Source organism: Kogia breviceps, chromosome 5 (genome assembly GCF_026419965.1).
Source record: "Kogia breviceps isolate mKogBre1 chromosome 5, mKogBre1 haplotype 1, whole genome shotgun sequence".
Classification (NCBI taxonomy): domain Eukaryota; kingdom Metazoa; phylum Chordata; class Mammalia; order Artiodactyla; family Physeteridae; genus Kogia; species Kogia breviceps.
In genome coordinates this window covers 90,150,351-90,168,494 of record NC_081314.1, presented here as the reverse complement: position 1 = coordinate 90,168,494, position 18,144 = coordinate 90,150,351, and the positions used below count along the sequence as shown (strand labels likewise).

At 44.4% G+C, this 18,144-nt stretch overlaps 1 protein-coding gene across 2 annotated transcripts in view; it reads right to left on the bottom strand.

Moving 5' to 3' along the window:
* DRD3 (dopamine receptor D3) overlaps positions 1-16,465 on the bottom strand; it is a 36,778-nt gene extending 20,313 nt beyond the window's left edge. For both annotated transcript variants that reach the window (XM_059065152.1, XM_059065153.1), the window contains exons 1-2: positions 16,196-16,465; positions 4,709-4,821 (exon numbers count right to left, since the gene is read on the bottom strand). In XM_059065152.1, the coding sequence (XP_058921135.1) occupies positions 4,709-4,821; positions 16,196-16,465 (383 nt within the window). The remainder of the gene's footprint in view (positions 1-4,708; positions 4,822-16,195) is intronic.
* Between the last annotated feature and the right edge of the window lie 1,679 nt (positions 16,466-18,144).

Genomic DNA, 18,144 nt, shown 5'->3' with positions numbered 1-18,144 from the left:
GGGCATTGAAGACAAAGGAAATGTGACTGGTTTACTCCCAGGAAATAAGACCTAGAGAACTGGGTGCCGGCATGGCCAGAGGCCCCTCCCTCGGTGTCCCATCCCCGCCTTCACCAATGAAGGGGCCAGACAGACCGGTGGTGTGGGAGTTGGGAGACTCAGGTGCTAGTTTCAGACCTAAGAGGCTACGGGTACCCGTGGGGGCATTTTAGTTTAACTCATTTCTGCACAAATGAGTTAAACTCTAACTCCCCTTCCGACTCCCAATTCTGTGTCGGGGGTTCGTGGGCTTGTCACTCTGCTGAAGGTTTCAGGATCCTCACAGAATTCGACCTCTGCCTGGGGCCCTGTCCCCAAGTGGGAGGGGTGTGTGTGTGTTGCGGGGGGGGGAACTGAGGAAGGTGCGTCCCGGAGAAGCGGCAGTCGGGGGGAGGAAGGAGGCTGGGCTGGGTGGGAGGACCTGTGTCTAACTCCCCGCCTGGGTTTAATGAGCCCCCGAGCTCTGTGAGGACTGCTTTTCACCACCTTTTATTTGGTCAGACAGGGGGCTCAATAAATCTTTAGTTCTGTGGACTCCCCTCACGGAATGGTGAAGGAGAAAGCTTTTTGCAAATGACTGGAAAGCCCTTTGCAAATATAAAGTGCTTATTTAGATGCAAACTAAAAATCCAAGGTGCCTGTGACTCATCTGGTACCTATTGTGCTTGCTGCAGAGACGCGGAGGCTTGCCTGTGTGATGGCTGCCGTTTGAGAGCCACTTAAAGAACTCCCTGGTGAATGAATTTGGTTGCATTATTCCTGGGCTCCTTGCGGAGGACTCGAATTCTCACCGCTTGCTCGGATCTTGTCCTGCTCCTTTGACACTTTCTCAGCCCTCTCCCCGAGTTAGTTCTGACCCAGGATGTGGCGGGAGGGGGCTGGCCTACTGGGAGGCAAGGAGCCAAGGGCGGGTTAGGGGGTTGTGCTCACCCACTCTGCTTTTTAAAAAAGAAAAGGCGGCATTAATCTCAACATCCAGAGCTATGCCTACGAATCTAATGACAATGGCATTACTTGCTTTCAAAAACCCTTTTATCATTTCCTTTTCTTTCCTATCTCTTACCACCCTGTTATTACAGATCAGGGCTTCATGACCAAAAAATGCTGAATCCATTTGGTCAAGTTTGTCAGACGGGTGACTAGCATTGTGTGAAGACCAAAAGTCTGCATGAATGACTGCATTTTTAATGAATTGACCAACTATTTGGCATCCCATGAACAGAATTTAATGCTATGTACTGCAAACTGCTGTGAAGGATAATGGAGACGGCTTTTCCAAGGCCTATTTTCAGTCCTAGAAGAGAAAGGAGGCTCCATTTTGAAGTTTGGTGAGGATTGGTTCATATACACCTACAGGCCAAGAGGGGTGCATCCTTGTCCTTTGTGGTCTAAGGCAGGACTTGTTCCTCAGGTTTCAGGTATGTGAATGCTATGCATTCTGGGAGTTCTTCCTGTATGGGACAGAAGCCAGTTCAAGGTTTGTTCTTATTGGTTGTATCTACTAGGTGGTGCAAGTAGAAGAGTGTGTTAAGCATGACCGCTGCCAGCAAAATGGTGCTTTTGTGCAAGTTACAAAAAGATACCCTCTCCTGGCTGGTAAAGGGCACCCTCTCTTGGTTTACTCAGGCTTGGCAATGAAGCCCTTGGCTGAATTCAGTTCCCACACTCCAGTGCACAGCCTGCACAGCCTCACCTGCCAGCTGCATGTGTGAGAATGTGTGTGGGTGGAGTGTATAGGCACACTTTACAAGATGGTAGAGGGTAGGGTGGGAACTGGAAGGCTGGGAGGGGGCTGTCCCAGAGCCTCTTCTAGAAGCTCTCTTTTTACAGTTCTTCCCTCCCTCCTCCAAGGCTGATCTGATCCTACTCTCTCATGGCCTTTCTGAAGGTGCATATTTGTGGTATAAGCACTGGCTACCCTCAGGCAGGGACTACTGGATTCAGGATTCAGTTAATATTCCCCCCTTTTTTTTTTTTGGCTGTGCCAGTTGGCTTGCAGAATCTTAGTTCCCTTACCAGGGACTGAACCCGTGCCCTCGGCAGTGAAAGCGCAGAGCCCTAACCACTGGACCGCCAGGGAAATTCCCTGGTTTAGTATTCCTTGTTCAAAGCTCTGTAATAGGCACAGCAGGGAGATTCACAGGTAATGAGGAACTAGGATGATATAATAGTTTGGGGTGGTGGAGGTGATGATATAGCAAACCAGATGCAGTCTATTACTTCTGTAAATGATATATTTCTGAAAGCATGTACTAAAACATGTACTAAATGTCCAGAAATCACACAAAAGACTTAGATGTTATTGGAGGAATTCTGTTCTCAGAGAGCTAAAAATATTATAAAATCACTAACTATCCCTTCACTTTTTAACAGCTTTATCAAGATATAATTTGCATAACACCAATTCATCTAAGTATACAAATCAATGTGGATTTTTGGGGTATATTTACAGTTATGCAACTGTATCCCTTTATTTTAACACATTCTTTAATGGTATTAGTTTCAGCATTATGGACACGTTCTATAATTTTCCTTCTCAGGCTAGCCAATCAAGTAATAAAAGTCAAGTGATAGCAAAGTAAATGATAAAAGTCAAAAGCCCACTGAGTTGACTGGTTGGGTTTGCAGTATCACTAGAGGACAGGGTTTTCATGCCCATTCTTTGGTTACACACATGCAAGGAAGTTTAGGGCTGTTGATACAGAGGGCACAACAGTGGGTCACGTGAATGTCACACTTGGGGACGTGAGGAGGATGTGCATTAGGACTCCTGCAAAGGGAGCCTGGAGATGCCACAACATGGTTACAGAGGAAGCACTGTGAGAGTACAGGGGTGACTGAATTAAGCTGTAGACCTTTGGAAGGGCTACATGGAAGAGGGGGTCAATGTGATTGGCCTTGGAGCATGAGAGGGCTAGAGGACAACCCAGAAAGAGATGAGATTGAAAAAGTAATGTGAGGCCATATTGTGGAAAACTTTGAATCTTAGGCTGTGAGGGTAACTTCAGTTTTTATTCCACAGGCCAGGGAGACACTGAAGGGTTTTGAGTAGGGAAATAGACATTGGGGCTTTACTTCTGGGGGAATAATTCTGAGAGTGGTTGAAGGGCCACTGTGGTTGAAGGAGGCTGTGGCAGAGGTCTAGGTGGGAGGTCATAGGACCCCAAAATAAGCAGGTGAGGTAAGAAGGGAAAGATGGGTCACATTTAGAAAGCATTTCAGAAATAGAGTCTGTAAGTGTTGATTGCTTAGATGTGGGAGATGAGGAAGAGAAAGGAGTCGAACAAAATCCAAGTTTTCAGGAGAATGATGTTGTCAGTAAGAGATGATCAAGTCAAGATGGTTTGGTGCTGTGATGGTTTGATGGTTTGGTTTTTAACATTTTGCCTTGTAGGAGCCAGTGGTATATCCAGGAAGTAATGTGGTCTGGATATCAGGGGAGAAATTAGGGGTGAAGCTGGAGATTTGAGGAGCCTTAGCACAAAGCCTAAGATTGTTAACTTGGAGTCAGATACACTTGAATTCAAATTCTGGCACTGCTTCTTATCAGCTGTGTGACTGTGCAAATTCCTTAATTAGTCTAAGAATCTGGAAATGAAGATAGTAATAGTACCTGAGAGTTGTTGTGAAGAGGAGATGAGTTAAGGCTTTGTCGTGCCTTAGCACGATGTGCTAAATTCACAACAGATGGCAGATTTTATTTGGGGTCACCTGTTGGAGCTATGGAGTGGTTGGATAATATTCTTGGGAGAGACCGTAGGAAAGGAAGAGGTGGACGGGGACTCGGAGAAGGGAAGATTGGAGGCTCTTGGCTGGCAACAGGGGCCATAAGCTCGAAAGCGACTTCCTTTCCCCAGGGCGCTCAGTGGGCCTGGAGATGTCCTTGGGAGCCATGGCAGATCTAAGACTCAGGAAGGGGAAAGGGAAAGAGGAGAGGAAACTGAAAGAGAGAGGAACAGAGGTCCCCAGAGCCGAGGCGGTACACTCTTAGGGATAGAGAATGATGTTACTCTGGTGGAACACACAAAGGCTCTAGTCAAAATCACAGAAATCCACTCCAGCAACCAAAAGGCAATTCTAAAAAACATTGTTCTTTACTTGTTTTTTTTAAACTCTATGAAGGAAATAAATAAATAGGGCACTGTCACATTTTCTAAAATTATCATTCTCCACTCCTCTCTCCCTCCTCACAGGTACTCCCAAGCTCCTAAGCTTTTCTCTCCCCTCTCTGTCTTTTGCCCCTGCTCTCTCTATCTCCCTCCCTTTACCAAAACACAATAACAACAGGAACAGTCTCTCCTAACTGTGTCAGCTCATCTCACCTCTTTGTCCCCCTCATCTTTTCTCCCCACAAAAAAATTAGGAATCACAAAAGCCCCAATGGTGGTGGAAAAGCAAAACTAGAATCCTCTGGGGGAAAGGAAAGCTTATAGGATAGTTATTTCTCTCCTGTCACAGGAGTTTCCTCTGACCTACAAACCATCGCTTAAAAGAAAAAGAGAGAAAAGAGAATGTCCCAGAGTTAAGTTGTACATGGCAGTGACCCCAGTGCCCTCAGATGCAAAGCCTGTGCCTTGAATATAGCAAGAGCAGCTTCCCTAGGTGGTTTCCCTCACCACCTGACCTAGGCCACCTCTCTCCTAAGTCTGGAATGGAAGCCCAGCCTTACCTGTCGATGCTGATGGCACAGAGGTTCAGGATGCTGGCTGTACACATCATGACATCCAGAGTGACGAAAACATCACAGCAAACTCGGCTGAAATTCCAGACTCCACCTGTCACCTGCGTATCAGAGACAAGGATGTTAGTGTTTCCCCCCAGCAAAGAGACAGCAACCCACTCGACTCTACCGCCTTCCCTACCCTAGGCTTCCCTGCACAGACACAGACATGCACTCCCTGTGAGTACAACATCATTACCAAGGGTAGGCAGGCATCGAGGGACTGTCAGGCTGCCCAAGGCTGGTCGCCCAAGAAAGGACAAATCCATAGAATGTTAGTGCTGGAAGGGATCTTCCAAATCAATTAGTGCAGCATTTCTCAAAGTGTGGTCCACAGTGGGGTGCTCATTAAAGATGTGGATTTCTGAACCCTTCCTTAGACCCCCTGAGTCACAGTCTCTGGATCTGGGGCCCATGAATCTTCATTTTTAAATAAATAAACCCCACTGTCTCCCATCACACCACGGTCTGTGAATTGCTGATCTGGTTCAAACTCAGGAGGCAACTAAAGCTCATCGTGGTTAAGTGATACGCCGCCCATAGATGCACAGCTGGGAGTAAAAGAACTTGGGTGACTACCAGATGTGTGCACCGTGCCAAAACTGCCTCTCTGAAGCCCTCCACCCAGTGGAGAGCTCACCATTTACCAGGAAATAAACTGAGAACACATTTTTCATAAAACTTACCTCCAAAGTGAAAATCTATCTGGTTTCCGGTTTTGAAGCTCTAACAACATCTATAAGAGCCTATGTAAAATAAATCTGTGCCGGTGTGCCTGCCTTCGTCACCATGGTCCCACTCACCAAGAGGTCCGGGGGGAGGTGTGTCCAGGGCATTGGAAAGGGGCCCAGATCCTCTTTACTATTCACGGAATCACTGAGGATGGTTCTGACCTCATGCATTTACACATGTGTTCCAAGCTCCATAACTCCTCCGAGTAACACTTATAAGTAAGTCAGGAATTTAGTTAATTTAAGTTATATTCTAGCACATTTCTATTTTATTAAAAAATTTTTTTACATTACCTAATTGAGCCAGAGAGATATGCTAGGGAGATTATCACTTTCATCCACAAATGCCACTCTTGGGGCCCCAAGGCTTTTGTGCATTTGCCAGCTTCCTGCCCTTGGGGCTGCCATTCTTGGGCACCATGGTTCTCAAGGGGAAACCTGTGAAGCTTTGTACCCCAGGCTGTAGCTGGGTGTTCATGTTATCTCTGCTGGGCAGGCCCAATGACTATTCAAGAGAAAAGGGAGTGAAACATAGGTACAGTAGCCTCTGAAGTAGCTTCTCAAGGAAAAAAGCTACAAAAAATAGTGCATGAAGATGCTGTTGGCCCTCTGTCTAATTTTTCTCATCCAAGTTGCTGGCTATATCACCAGGCCACTTGACTATACATCATTGTTTTATGGCACTAATGCAAGTTCCTGAAAGGCTCTCTCTCTTTCCCCTTCCCTACTAATTTCTTTCCCCTTAGATTTATTTCCTTTTCAGCATTTGATCTTTTCCCTATATTTGGTTATTTCCAAGCTCTGGTATGAGAAACTCTGACCGAAAATATTTTGTTTAAAAGCAACAATGAAAAGTTCAAACTAGTGATGAAGTCATCAGTTTTGTTCATTTAGTTGTGGATTTACTTTCTCTCTTTTCGTCCAACCATTTGGCTCTATGTAAATAAAAGCTTAACATGAATTTTAAAGGAATTCTGAGAATGAAAACTTTTTTAAAGGGACATGTACAGTCATAACACAATGAGAGGAACCAGGAGAATAGAAGATGGTTTTGCTCAATCCGTAGGACAGTTGTATGCTGTAAAAGCTTCTTGCAAAAGGTGAAATTTGTATACTAAATCTCTTTTAACATATGTTTACTATGCAATTTACATCTTAAGTTGGGGAAAACCACTTTTTTTTTTTTTTTTTGCAAAATTGTGAGTGCCTGTTTGTGTACATATGTTGGGGGACAGTGTAGGTGAGAGAGGATCATTAGAACAACAGAAAACTGCAGGCTTGCTGGATGTCCTGTTTGTTCGTTCGTTTGTTCATTTGTCCATTCATTCATTCATTCATTCATAAAACAAGTGCTTGTGAAACTCCTAATACTTAGTTCATTGGAGGAGGGTATATTATGTGCTTTACATTTATTTATTTATTTATTTATTTATGATACGCGGGCCTCTCACTGCTGCGGCCCCTCCTGCCGCGGAGCACAGGCTCCGGACACACAGGCCCAGCATCCATGGCTCACGGGCCCAGCGGCTCCGCGTCACGCAGGATCCTCCCAGACCGGGGCACGAACCCGTGTCCCCCGCATCGGCAAGCAGACCCCCAACCACTGCGCCAACAGGGAAGCCCTAAATTTTTTTAAAAAATTAATTTAATTTATTTATTTTTGACTGTGTTGGGTCTTCATTGCTGCGCATGGGCTTTCTCTAGTTGCGGTGAGCAGAAGCTACTCTTCGTTGCGGGTGTGTGGGCTTCTCATTGCAGTGGCTTCGCTTGCTGTGGAGCACAGGCTCTAGGCGTGCGGGCTTCAGTAGTCATGGCTCACGGGCTCTAGAGCTCAGGCTCAGTAGTTGTGGCGCACGGGCTTAGTTGCTCTGCTGCATGTGGGATCTTACCAGCCCAGGGGTCAAACCTGTGTCCCCTGCATTGGCAGGCAGATTCTTAACCATTGCACCACCAGGGAAACCCTGTTATGTGTTTTAAGAGGTTTTTAAAAAAGATCTTCAGGCCCTGTTCTTGAAGAGAACTGGAGAAGCAAGACATTCTTAAATAAAGTAACTAGAGATCATCATGAGATCCTAATATCATTAATACAAGCTAACATTTATTGAGAACTCAATCTATGTGTGTCACCAACCCATATGACCCATTCCAGAAAGTTCTATAACTTTGAAACATTGTTCTGATAACTTGATACCTGAATTTTTAAAAACTGTATATGCTCTTAAAGCTTTTTTTTTTTTTTTTTTTTTTTTGCGGTAAGCGGGCCTCTCACTGTTGTGGCCTCTTTCATTTCAGAGCACAGGCTCCGGACGCGCAGGCTTAGTGGCCATGGCTCATGGACCCAGCCGCTCTGCAGTATGTGGGATCTTCCTGGACCCAGGCACGAACCCGTGTCCCCTGCATCAGCAGGTGGACTCTCAGCCACTGTGCCACCAGGGAAGCCCCTCTTAAAGCTTTTTGAGGACAAATTATACACTTATTTGATAGGAGATTAAATGACTGCAACTTAATCAACCTGATAGGAGCAGGGTCTTTTACTTGTTTGCTGCTACGTCCAGGCTCCTAGAGCAATGCCCAGCCTGCAAATATATTCTGACAGAATGAATGGTCTCTGACATAATCTGTGTTAATACTAATAATTACCGATGTCTGAACTTTACATACATGGCCTCTATTGCTGATTATGGTCCTGTGAGAGAGGACTATTGCTATCTTCATTGCAGAGAGAGAAACTAAAGCTTGGGGAGGTTCAGTACCTTGCCCAGAGAGGCATGGCAATAGAGTCAGATGGGGCACTGGAATGTAGGTTGTTACACACCTGCTGTATGGGGGTGTCAGGCAAGGAGGGGGCAGCTGTTGGAAAGGGATGGAAGTGGGTGACACAAGGGAGAAGGAGAAAACCATGTGCCATCGAGGATTTTTGTGTGACAGACTGCATCAACCCCCTTTTAGGGAATGAGACATCTCGTTCTGATTGCTTGTATCCCAGGGTTGTAGAAAAACAGTGCAAAACAGTGAGGGCTGACTTTGGGGCCTAGTGAAAGTATGTATCTGGCAAATTTCTTTGGTCCCTGGTTTCTTGAGCCCCTAAGGACCAAAGTCCTCAAACTGCCCTCTGGCTTCCAGGCCTCCACTGTGCTACCCCATTCTGGCTCTCCTCTCATCCTGTCTCCAACTCTGCCTGCACAGTCCCCATTCACTCCTGGATCTCAGCTAAGTGTCAAGAAGAAAACAACCTGATTAGCTAATTTAAGTAATTCCCACTAAGGTGCCATCACTTGGTTTTCCCTAATCGGTGGGATGTGTAATGGAAATACTTAAGTCCTCCACGTCAAGTAAATAATAGTGAAAGATCAATAAAGAGCTGAAAGGGCCAAGAACATGCTAAGTAACTCTTACAGCAACCAAATGAGGTAAATGTTCTTTCCAATTTATAGATAAAGAAATGGAGTCTGAGAGGGGTTGAATAATTTTCCTAAGGACACATAGCTAGTAAAAGTAGCTGGAATTTCAAACCCTTAATATCAACCATTACTCTGTTTTGCCTCTCAGAGGTCAGCACCCTGACACGCTGATGCTGAGAAGTGTACAGTTTAACTCCATTCTCTTATCATAGGAGGGAGAAGAGTTGGCATTGGTCTGTCTACCCACCCACATAGCCGGTGTTCACTGAGGGCCCATTATAGGGCTGATACCTTGCTGGGGTGGCTGTACTGAAATGAATTAAACCTGTTTTTGGTCCCAGAACCTCAGAATATAGTATCTGTGTGTTAGGGGGAGTCATGTGTGAATGGGAAGGGATGAACTGAGGGCCCAGGAGATGGACGCTAAGAAAATAACTATGATACAGTACGATAAGCGCTGACAGTGAGATGAGTACTACAGAGTGTTGGGAGAACATGAAAGGTAAAGTGATTTTTGAAATTAAAGCAGAAGCAAAGCAAAGCAAAAAAAAAAAAAAAAATCTGATTGATTTAAGGCTTTTTAGAAACATGATTCTACCTTTTTCCTAAATTTTAATGAATAACTCAACTTTGGAATTAAACAGAGGCCAGATGGTGTTACTCTCACTTGCTAATGAATATAACTAACTCCCTTTGGCAATACAGAAGGTGGGAGAAGCAAGACTGTCTTCAGGTACTGAAGTTGGCTATTGATTTTCAACAGACACAGCCTAAGGCAGCATTTCCCAAATTTTCTGATAAGGCAGCATTTTCCAAATCACCTGAGGCTCTTGTTAAAATGATTCTTAGGCCCTACTCAGAATAATCAGTCCCTCCAGTGAATTTTGCTGCCTGGGAGGGTTGGGAAATGCTGGCTCTAGAGGGTGTGGGGGGCATGACTTTGTCCCTAAAGAATATATATATATATATATATATATATATATATATATATAAAACTGAGTCACTTTGCTGTACAGCAGAAATGAACACAACATTGTAAATCAACTGTACTTTAGTAAAATTTTAAAAACATATATATAAAAAAAGAAAGAAATGGTTGTCCCTAGAGCTCCTTAAGCATTTTTTATCCCTTGGATGCCTTTGGCCTCATAGTTCCTTCTCAGAAGAATGGTTTTTTTTTTTGTTTGTTTGTTTGTTTTTGCGGTACGCAGGCCTCTCACTGTTGTGGCCTCTCTCGTTGCGGAGCACAGGCTCCGGACGCGCAGGCTCAGCGGCCATGGCTCACGGGCCCAGCCGCTCTGCAGCATGTGGGATCTTCCCGGACCGGGGCACGAACCCGTGTCCCCTGCATCGGCAGGCGGACTCTCAACCACTGCACCACCAGGGAAGCCCCAGAAGAATGTTTTTAAATGCATGAAATAAAATACAGTGGATCACAAAGGATAGTGATTATATCAAAATATAGTTACCAAAGTTTTTTTTTAAAAAAATGTGATTCTTTAAGAATGCACTAAATGACAAGACCTAGTAGTTTCAAAGCACTGATGAGTGTAAATGGGGTCTGCAAAAACTGTAATGCGATTTGAAAATATAAATATCTGTGATTTCCGCCGGGGATGCTAAGGATTTCTTCTGCTGTGGGTTGATGCTGACATTCATAATTGAAGGAAGTGCTTAATTTCGGTTTAGTGAAAATAAAGAAGTAATTTTATTTATATCCAAGTTGATGGACTCCCCAGTTTAAGAACTCCTGTTCTAAGGGATGGATTTTTAGTTGTTTGTGGGAGATATCCAAGGAGCAAAGATGGAATTACTTCTCTAATTAGCCTCTTCATTCCATTTTTGTTTGCCACATTTGAAATCCTTTTTTTTTCTTCCTCCCTCCCTCCCTCCCTCCCTCCTTCCTTCCTTCCTCCTTTTTTTTTTTTTTTTTTTTTTTTTTTTGCAGGAGGGGATTGCTGTGGGACAAAAAAATAAGATACTAAATAAGGATTTTTCACTTCTCTGAATCCCAATTTCCTCATCTGTGAAATGGGGTTTTTACAGATTAGTGGTTCCTACCTGTCAGTTTGTAGCAGATGGCCAGCTGGCTGCACAAATCAGCTGGGGTGGGAATGGGCCTGGGATTAAGGACTTGTTACAGTTGCTATAGACTTTCAGGACCACCCCTAGAAATTCCGGTTTGGTAGATCTGGGGTAGACCCATCAGTCTGTATTTTGAACAAGCAGCTCCCGGTCATAAAGGTTTAGCTCAAAGTTTAGGTTCATGAGAGTCATGGAGGAGCTCTTTTAAATTGCAGACCCTGAGGCCCATGCCCACAGAGAATCCCGGTCACTGGGATGTGGCCAGAAATTTCTTGAGGTTGGATCAAACTTTAGAAATGACAGCAGAAATACTCTCCAAGCCCTTCCAGCTTTCATAGTCTATGACTTCCATCAAAATCCAGACTTTGGTGAAGAGACTGTGAGGTGCTCCTGCTTTTGTTTTCCAGTAGGGAGCTTTTAAATTGCTATCATCTGGGGTTTTTTGAACAATGGTAAAATTCTTCTTAAAAAGTCTTTATTTTTAATAATCAATATCATTACCAGTCCAAAGGCACCTGTCTCCCAAAACAGCACTTCTCCTTCCTGTCATCACTCTCTGACCTTTGATCAGGCTCTCTATGGCGAGTTTCCCTGCCTGAACCCACTTGGCACTTTTTTGCTTGTTTATATTCCCTAACCCCCAAATCTTTTCTCCAGTCCACACTGGGACCCAAGTACTCTGAGTTTAGTATTCTAAATGTTCCCCTGGTTGCTTACGCTGCCTTTCTGCCCTGATACAAGTGTATTAAACATCACAAAAGGTGCTTAACCGAGTGGAACACAATGGAATGTTGGTGCTTAGAGAGGGAGCTCCAAACAGACTGCAGCTTCTAGAGCAGGAAATTAAAAACTTGAGAGGGAATCTGAGATAGAGCTATTTGGTACAGAACAGAAAAGAGTTTTCATGAAAATGCTGCAAACTGAATTACAGAGATGGCCAGGCCAGGGCCCTCTGGAATATAATTTACTCTGAGGTCACCTGCATGGCTCTTATCCTCAACTTCTCTGCTAGGCCTGAGGACTGAGGAAACTGAAGAAGGTCAGTGACTGGCCCCCGTTAGTCCCTTTTAATATATTGTCCAGGTCCAGTCTTCTGTGTACCTTCATGATGAGAATGGTACCAGCGAAGGCCACTGTGGTGCATACTTGCTGACTGTCTTCTTTCCTCTTTCCAATAGTCCTTGGATTCCACTGGGAATCCCTGAGATTCCTGAGCAGTTGGTGTGTTCTATGAAAGGTACACATAACCTATGTTAAACTGACTATTCTATTCAGTGATTAGTTCAGAGGAAATCGTGTGCCATAAGCCAGTCCAATCCAAGTACATCTTGACACTTCTACTAGAAATTCTGGGACATGGATTTTCTCTTTTGCTGTGAATGGTGTGGTGCACACATGTGAGATCTATAGCTTACCCTTTGCCTGTGGATAAGGTCAGTATATGGAAGAAGACAGAGCTGAGAAAACTGTAGAGAAGTGGAACTGGAGCCCTGTTCAAATTGTGCCTGCAGTCCACCCTACCACAGGACTTTTAAACTTGCTGGTATGAGAGCTAATGCATTCTGTTCATTGTTTAAGTCAATCAGAGTTAAGATTTCTTTACTTAACAATAAAATTGTCTAAACTGAGATATTTATAGATCACACTTTGTAGTTATCGAAGCATTTTTTCCGTTGATGACAGTTGAGCCTAAATCAACCTTGTGAGGTAGGGAAAGTGTAGTTGTCACTTTCACTTTATTCATTTAACTCCACGCCTTCTGACTCCCAATTCTGAGTCTTTCTCATAGCACAATCCTGCATCAGAATAACATTCATCCCAGTGAATTCCAGCAGAAGCACAAAGTTATATGACATTTTATTGCCTACATCACCCCCACATCTTCTTTTTTAATAAAACCCACATTTTTCACTTTTCCTTTTCTATCCTCCCTTGCATCTAAAAGTGGCCTTATGTTCCAGGTGTAGCCAATTAGACAAACGACGTTCCTTAGGGAGATGCTTCAAGCCACTCCAGGGAAAGGGCTTTCATTTACTTTTTCTGCTGTCCCCACCCATGCTGTTTTTGAATATGGCCATGATGCTTGGGGCTATGGCAGCCCTTTTGTGAGTAGCATGAGGAAGTGAGTTTGCCAAGGATGATGAACAGAAAGAATGAGAGTCTGGTCCTTGATGACACCTGAATTAGCTGAAACAATACCAACAGAACTCCTTCCTCCAGAATTCTGTCTATGTGAGAAAAGTAACTCCTATTTGTTTAAGCCACAGTGAGTCAAATTTTCCAATATTTACAGTCAAAACATTCATAACTCATATATACTGGTGTCTGTCATTATGAGCCAATTTTCTTCTGAAGGAAGGGGTCTGGCCAATGTGAGCCAATATTCCCTTCAAACAAGATGGATACATTCAAATCAAAGCACAGGAAGCTGGGAATTTGACAGCTAATTTGGCCCCCTCATGGTGTTCTTCTCATGTTTGTTCTGTCCTCCTGGGGGCCCTCAAACCTCCAGCAATCTCTGTGGTCAACACTGCATCTTTTCCTCTTTTCAAGGGAGCTCTTTGGTATGATGTTCTAATTACTAGTCCAGCTACTCATCATTAGGACAAGTTAGTGAGAGATACACTTTTTGCTCTTCTCTGAGACACGTGAATGTATGTATTCACAATCACTTTAAGAGCTCAAAGTGCTCTTTTCTCTCGTTAAAGCACACAGTCTACTTCTGAGGTCCACAGAAAGCAGGCAGGCATTTAAGACTAAGGGAAATATACAGGCTGGGGTGGGATAGGGAGACCTGATCCTTTGGAATAGAGCCTTCTATTACCTTAACTGGTTGTCTGTTAATGATGGCTACCTAATGTCATATTCTGTCTTTTATTGAGACAGACCCTTAGTTGACTGTTGGGGAAAGTGATGTAGAGATACTAAGCTGCAGTTACTAGAGCCTTGAAGCAAGTGGGTAGGACCAAAAAGAGGTCGCAAAGCCCATTTCCCAGTGGAGAGATGTCTCTGCTCCCCCAAATCTTTTTTGTATGATTTTAAACTTATGTGACTGTACTCTTGATTACTGAACACCTACCTGTTATAAATAACCTGTTGGACAGAGGGCATCTTGGTTTTAATGAGGGGAAACAAGAGCTCCACCAGAGCTCTTCTCACAGGGGAAAACCCATAGATACAACCTGCAGAGAGTCCACTAAGGCCTTTGGCAAGATTTCATGCTGGCCCTCTGTTGCTCAGTTACTCCTCTATGCTCAGTAGTAGAGTGGGCGTACCACCCATACTGGCAGGTGTAGCTAGAAGGGGATGCCAGGGGTATCCAGTGTGAGAAGGTCACAATGTCCATCTCCTATACCAGTATCTACAGAGGTTTTCCAATATAATCCATTCAGAGTCCTGGAAGCAATCACAAATGGACAGCCAATGAGTGCCCTGAGTGCACAGACACCAAAAGCCTGGTTTTATTTCAGAGGCAATTAAAATGCTTATCAGAGTGAAGGTTCTCTTCCTGCCTTTCTTTCTGACATTCATCCTTCTGGCAGACTTAAGAATCCTTGTAATGTATAGGGATGGACAGAAACACTTTTGAGGAGGGTGTGGTGATGTTCTGAATCATTGACTAATCCATCCACACTGGGTTGTAGCACCTAAAGTCTGCCTCACTCTTGAACAGAAATATCATATACTTCTAACTCCTTTTCAGTATCATTATTAAAAAATAAAATAAAAGTAAATAGTTCATTGTAACAATAGATGTAGCTGCAGATGGTATAAGCAGGAATGGCCCATCTAATGCATACATTGCAGACCAGATTCATTTATCTTTCATACATCAAATATTTATTTAGTACATATTATGTGCCAGGTAGTATGTTTGGACTACAGGGAAAAAAAGAACAAAGACATAGCTTCTGACTTCAAGGATGTCTCGGGCTAATTGGGTTGAGAAAAGTCAAGATAATTACAAGACCCTTTGACATCAGGATAATCCTAACTGGGAAAAATTAATGCATATTTTTTTCTCTGAGTATTCCCTTAGCCTTTAAATCTATCCCAATCAGCCTAGTTGTTTTTATTCTTTTCCATTCCTTTTCTATCTCCTTGATTTCTTTCCTTAATGTCTCCCCATTGAGATCATAAGTCTAATTTTAGTTCTCAGTCATTCTTTAATATGGTTACTTGCCTAAGCAGTCTATGTTCAAGGTTTTTGCTCTCCTGTGATATGTCATACTTAATTAACTGTCATCTTCACTATTAATATTAACTGAGATATTAATTTGATGAATTTTAATTTCTCTTAATCATGGCATCATTTTGAGCCTTCATTGGATACCTTTTTAGAATGATACACAGTGCAGAGGAGAAATATTAATAGGATATTAAGGGTTTTAAAAAAAACTCTTTAGTAATTGCATGTTTTCCTGGTAAGAATATCTGTTTCTTGAACAGGTGTAGGCACCCTGATTTCCTTGTTAGCAAATGGATGTTTTGTCTTGATCACCTCCTGACTCTGTTTTGCACTTTCAAATGAAAATACTTTCAAATTTAAGAAATGTTTCTCTCTGGCAGAATTCTTCAGGGTCTGCTGCATTATCTAACTGGTGAGGGAGGCACCAAAAATATAAATTTCATCTTTTCCTTTGGAAGCAGATTCTGCGGAGAGCTGGTACCCAGGAGGAAAATGCTGAGTCCGAGGGCAACTGAACCATCAGAAGTCTGATCTATCTGCAGATTGTTCTTGCTCTCTTTTCCTCTCATTTCAGTTAAAAAAGAAAATTCTTTTTTTAAAAATTAATTCCTCTGCCCCTACTTGCCTCCTGCACATCACCACCCCTATATACATTGAAACACTGATGAAGATGGCCACTGGACTGCTCCCACCCCACCCTCCTGTGTCTTTGCAACATGACTGGCACAGAGAGTAAGCCTGGTGCATTTCTAGGACAAGTCCCCTCACTCAAGTCCAGTCACCTGGATGCTGGAGGCCTGGGGAGAGAATCATTCCCAGCTCCCTGGTTCTGACGTGGGCAAGTGATGCTGGAATAATGCTGCTCTCAGGACCTTCAGGTCTCTCATGAAAGGGAGAATGACAGGAGCTCTCCTTCCCTCCCTAGACCCTGTATCATGGCAGGGAGCATTCTGACCCCAGAAGCCAGGAGCTCACGGAAGACAAAGACAAGCACGGTCACATGGGCATCTTGCACTTGCGACCTACTCACCTCCAGGTACACCACCCAGGGCATCACCAACGTGGCCACCAGCAGGTCTGCCACGGCCAGGCTCACCACCAGATAGTTGGTGGTGGTCTGCAGCGCCCGTTCCTTCAGCACGGCCACACACACCAGACCATTTCCAAAGATGATGGCCAGGATGAGCACGCAGTAGGAGAGGGCGTAGTAGGCATGTGGGCGGGCCCGGCCGGCCCCGGTGGAGTTCTCTGCTGCACACGTGGTGTTGATGTGGCCCCCCAGCTGGCTGAGAGGCGCCATAGCCCGGAGGGAGAGGAGGAGCCCCGACACGTTTACTGGGAGGAGATAGAAAACAGTGTCGGTCAAGTCAGACTCTTCGGAGCTTGGCTGCTTTGGGTACATTTTTTGATTTGATAAATATTTTGTTGAGCACTTTCTATATGCTGGGCACTATTCTAAGCCCTGGATATACAGCAATGAAAAAAATCGATACAAATCCCTGCCCTCATGAAGCCTCCATTCCAGAGAAGACAGTAATAAACAAGATAAATCCAGTGGTATGTTTGATGATGACATGTATTTTGGAGAACAAAAACTTAGGGAAAGGGGTGAGGACAGGGTGAGGATGGTGTGTGTGTGAGTACTTGGGTAAGCAGGAAGCCCACATGGAGATGGTGACAGTTGAGTCACGACCTGGAGGAAGCCCACTGTGCTGATAGCCGAGCAGGAGGAATGGCAGGTACGGCGGCAGGGCGGCTGGCAGGTGGAAGAGACAGCAGGGAGGCCAGTGGAAAGAGCCGGGTGAGGCAGGGGCAGAGTGGAAGGGTGTGAGGTTGAGAGGTCGTGCTGGGCCATTGAAAGAACCGTGCTTGGACTCTGAGTGAGATGGGGAGCTGTTGCAGGATTAGAATCCCAGCTCTGCCACTTCCGAACTCTGGGGTCTTGGGCATATAACTTCACCTCTCTGAACTTCAGTTTCCTCCTCTGTAAAATGGGGGAAATAATGGAACTCGTCCCACGGGGATTTTGTGAAGAGTAAATGAGCTATTACATATGGAAGACGTTGACAGCCATGCCCGACACCTAGAAAGCTATGCAAGTCTTAGCTCTTTTTCCCTGATTGGTCTGTTTCTCTTAGCTTCCTTGTCTCCTCCCTCCCCGTCTCTCTTGCCCGCATTTGCCTTTCCCATGCCTCCCTTCACTTCCTTCAATCTCCCATTCTTTCTCTTGGGTCTTATGTAGCAGGACATGGTGGGTTTGGGAGACTGGGCTGTGGGAGGAAATCTCAAGAAAAATGGGGTTTAGAGGCAGTACTGTGGTTTTTATATTTAGGGAAAATCCATGTGCCGAATTTTATTTGAAACCTCCTATTTTTTTTTTTTTTTTGGCTGCACCATGTATCTTGTGGGATCTTAGTTCCCAACCAGAGATTGAACCCAGGCCATGGCAGTGAAAGCACCCAGTCCTAACCACTGGACCACCAGGGAATTCCTGAAACCTCCTAATTTTTAAAGACTTATTACTAATTTAAAAAATATTTAAGCCTTATGAACTCTCCTGTCCCCCTCCACCCCAAAATCCCACATCCATGGGCCAATGACCCATGCATCACCAGTTTTCAATCCCTGACCTAGTCCAATGCCCTCACTTTTCAAACAGGGAAATTGAGACCCAGAGAGATGAGTAACAAATCTTATGTCACAGCTTCCTAGTGGCAGAACTGGCATGCAGGCCTTCCAACGCCCTCCTGTGACATCTGAAAGCCATAGCAACTGTCACATCACTAGCCCACTGGGAAAAGCCAATCCTCCAACCGTGGAGACTTTGGACATAGTGTGGGAAAAGCAACAGGGCCCATTGGTTACCCCCATGACACCAACCTGTTGGGGCCAGAAGAGACTCTGGGCTCTTAAAGCCAGGTTTGTGTGTGTCTGTGGGGGACAAAAGTCATTGTGTCCTGAAGAGAAATATGGAAATGA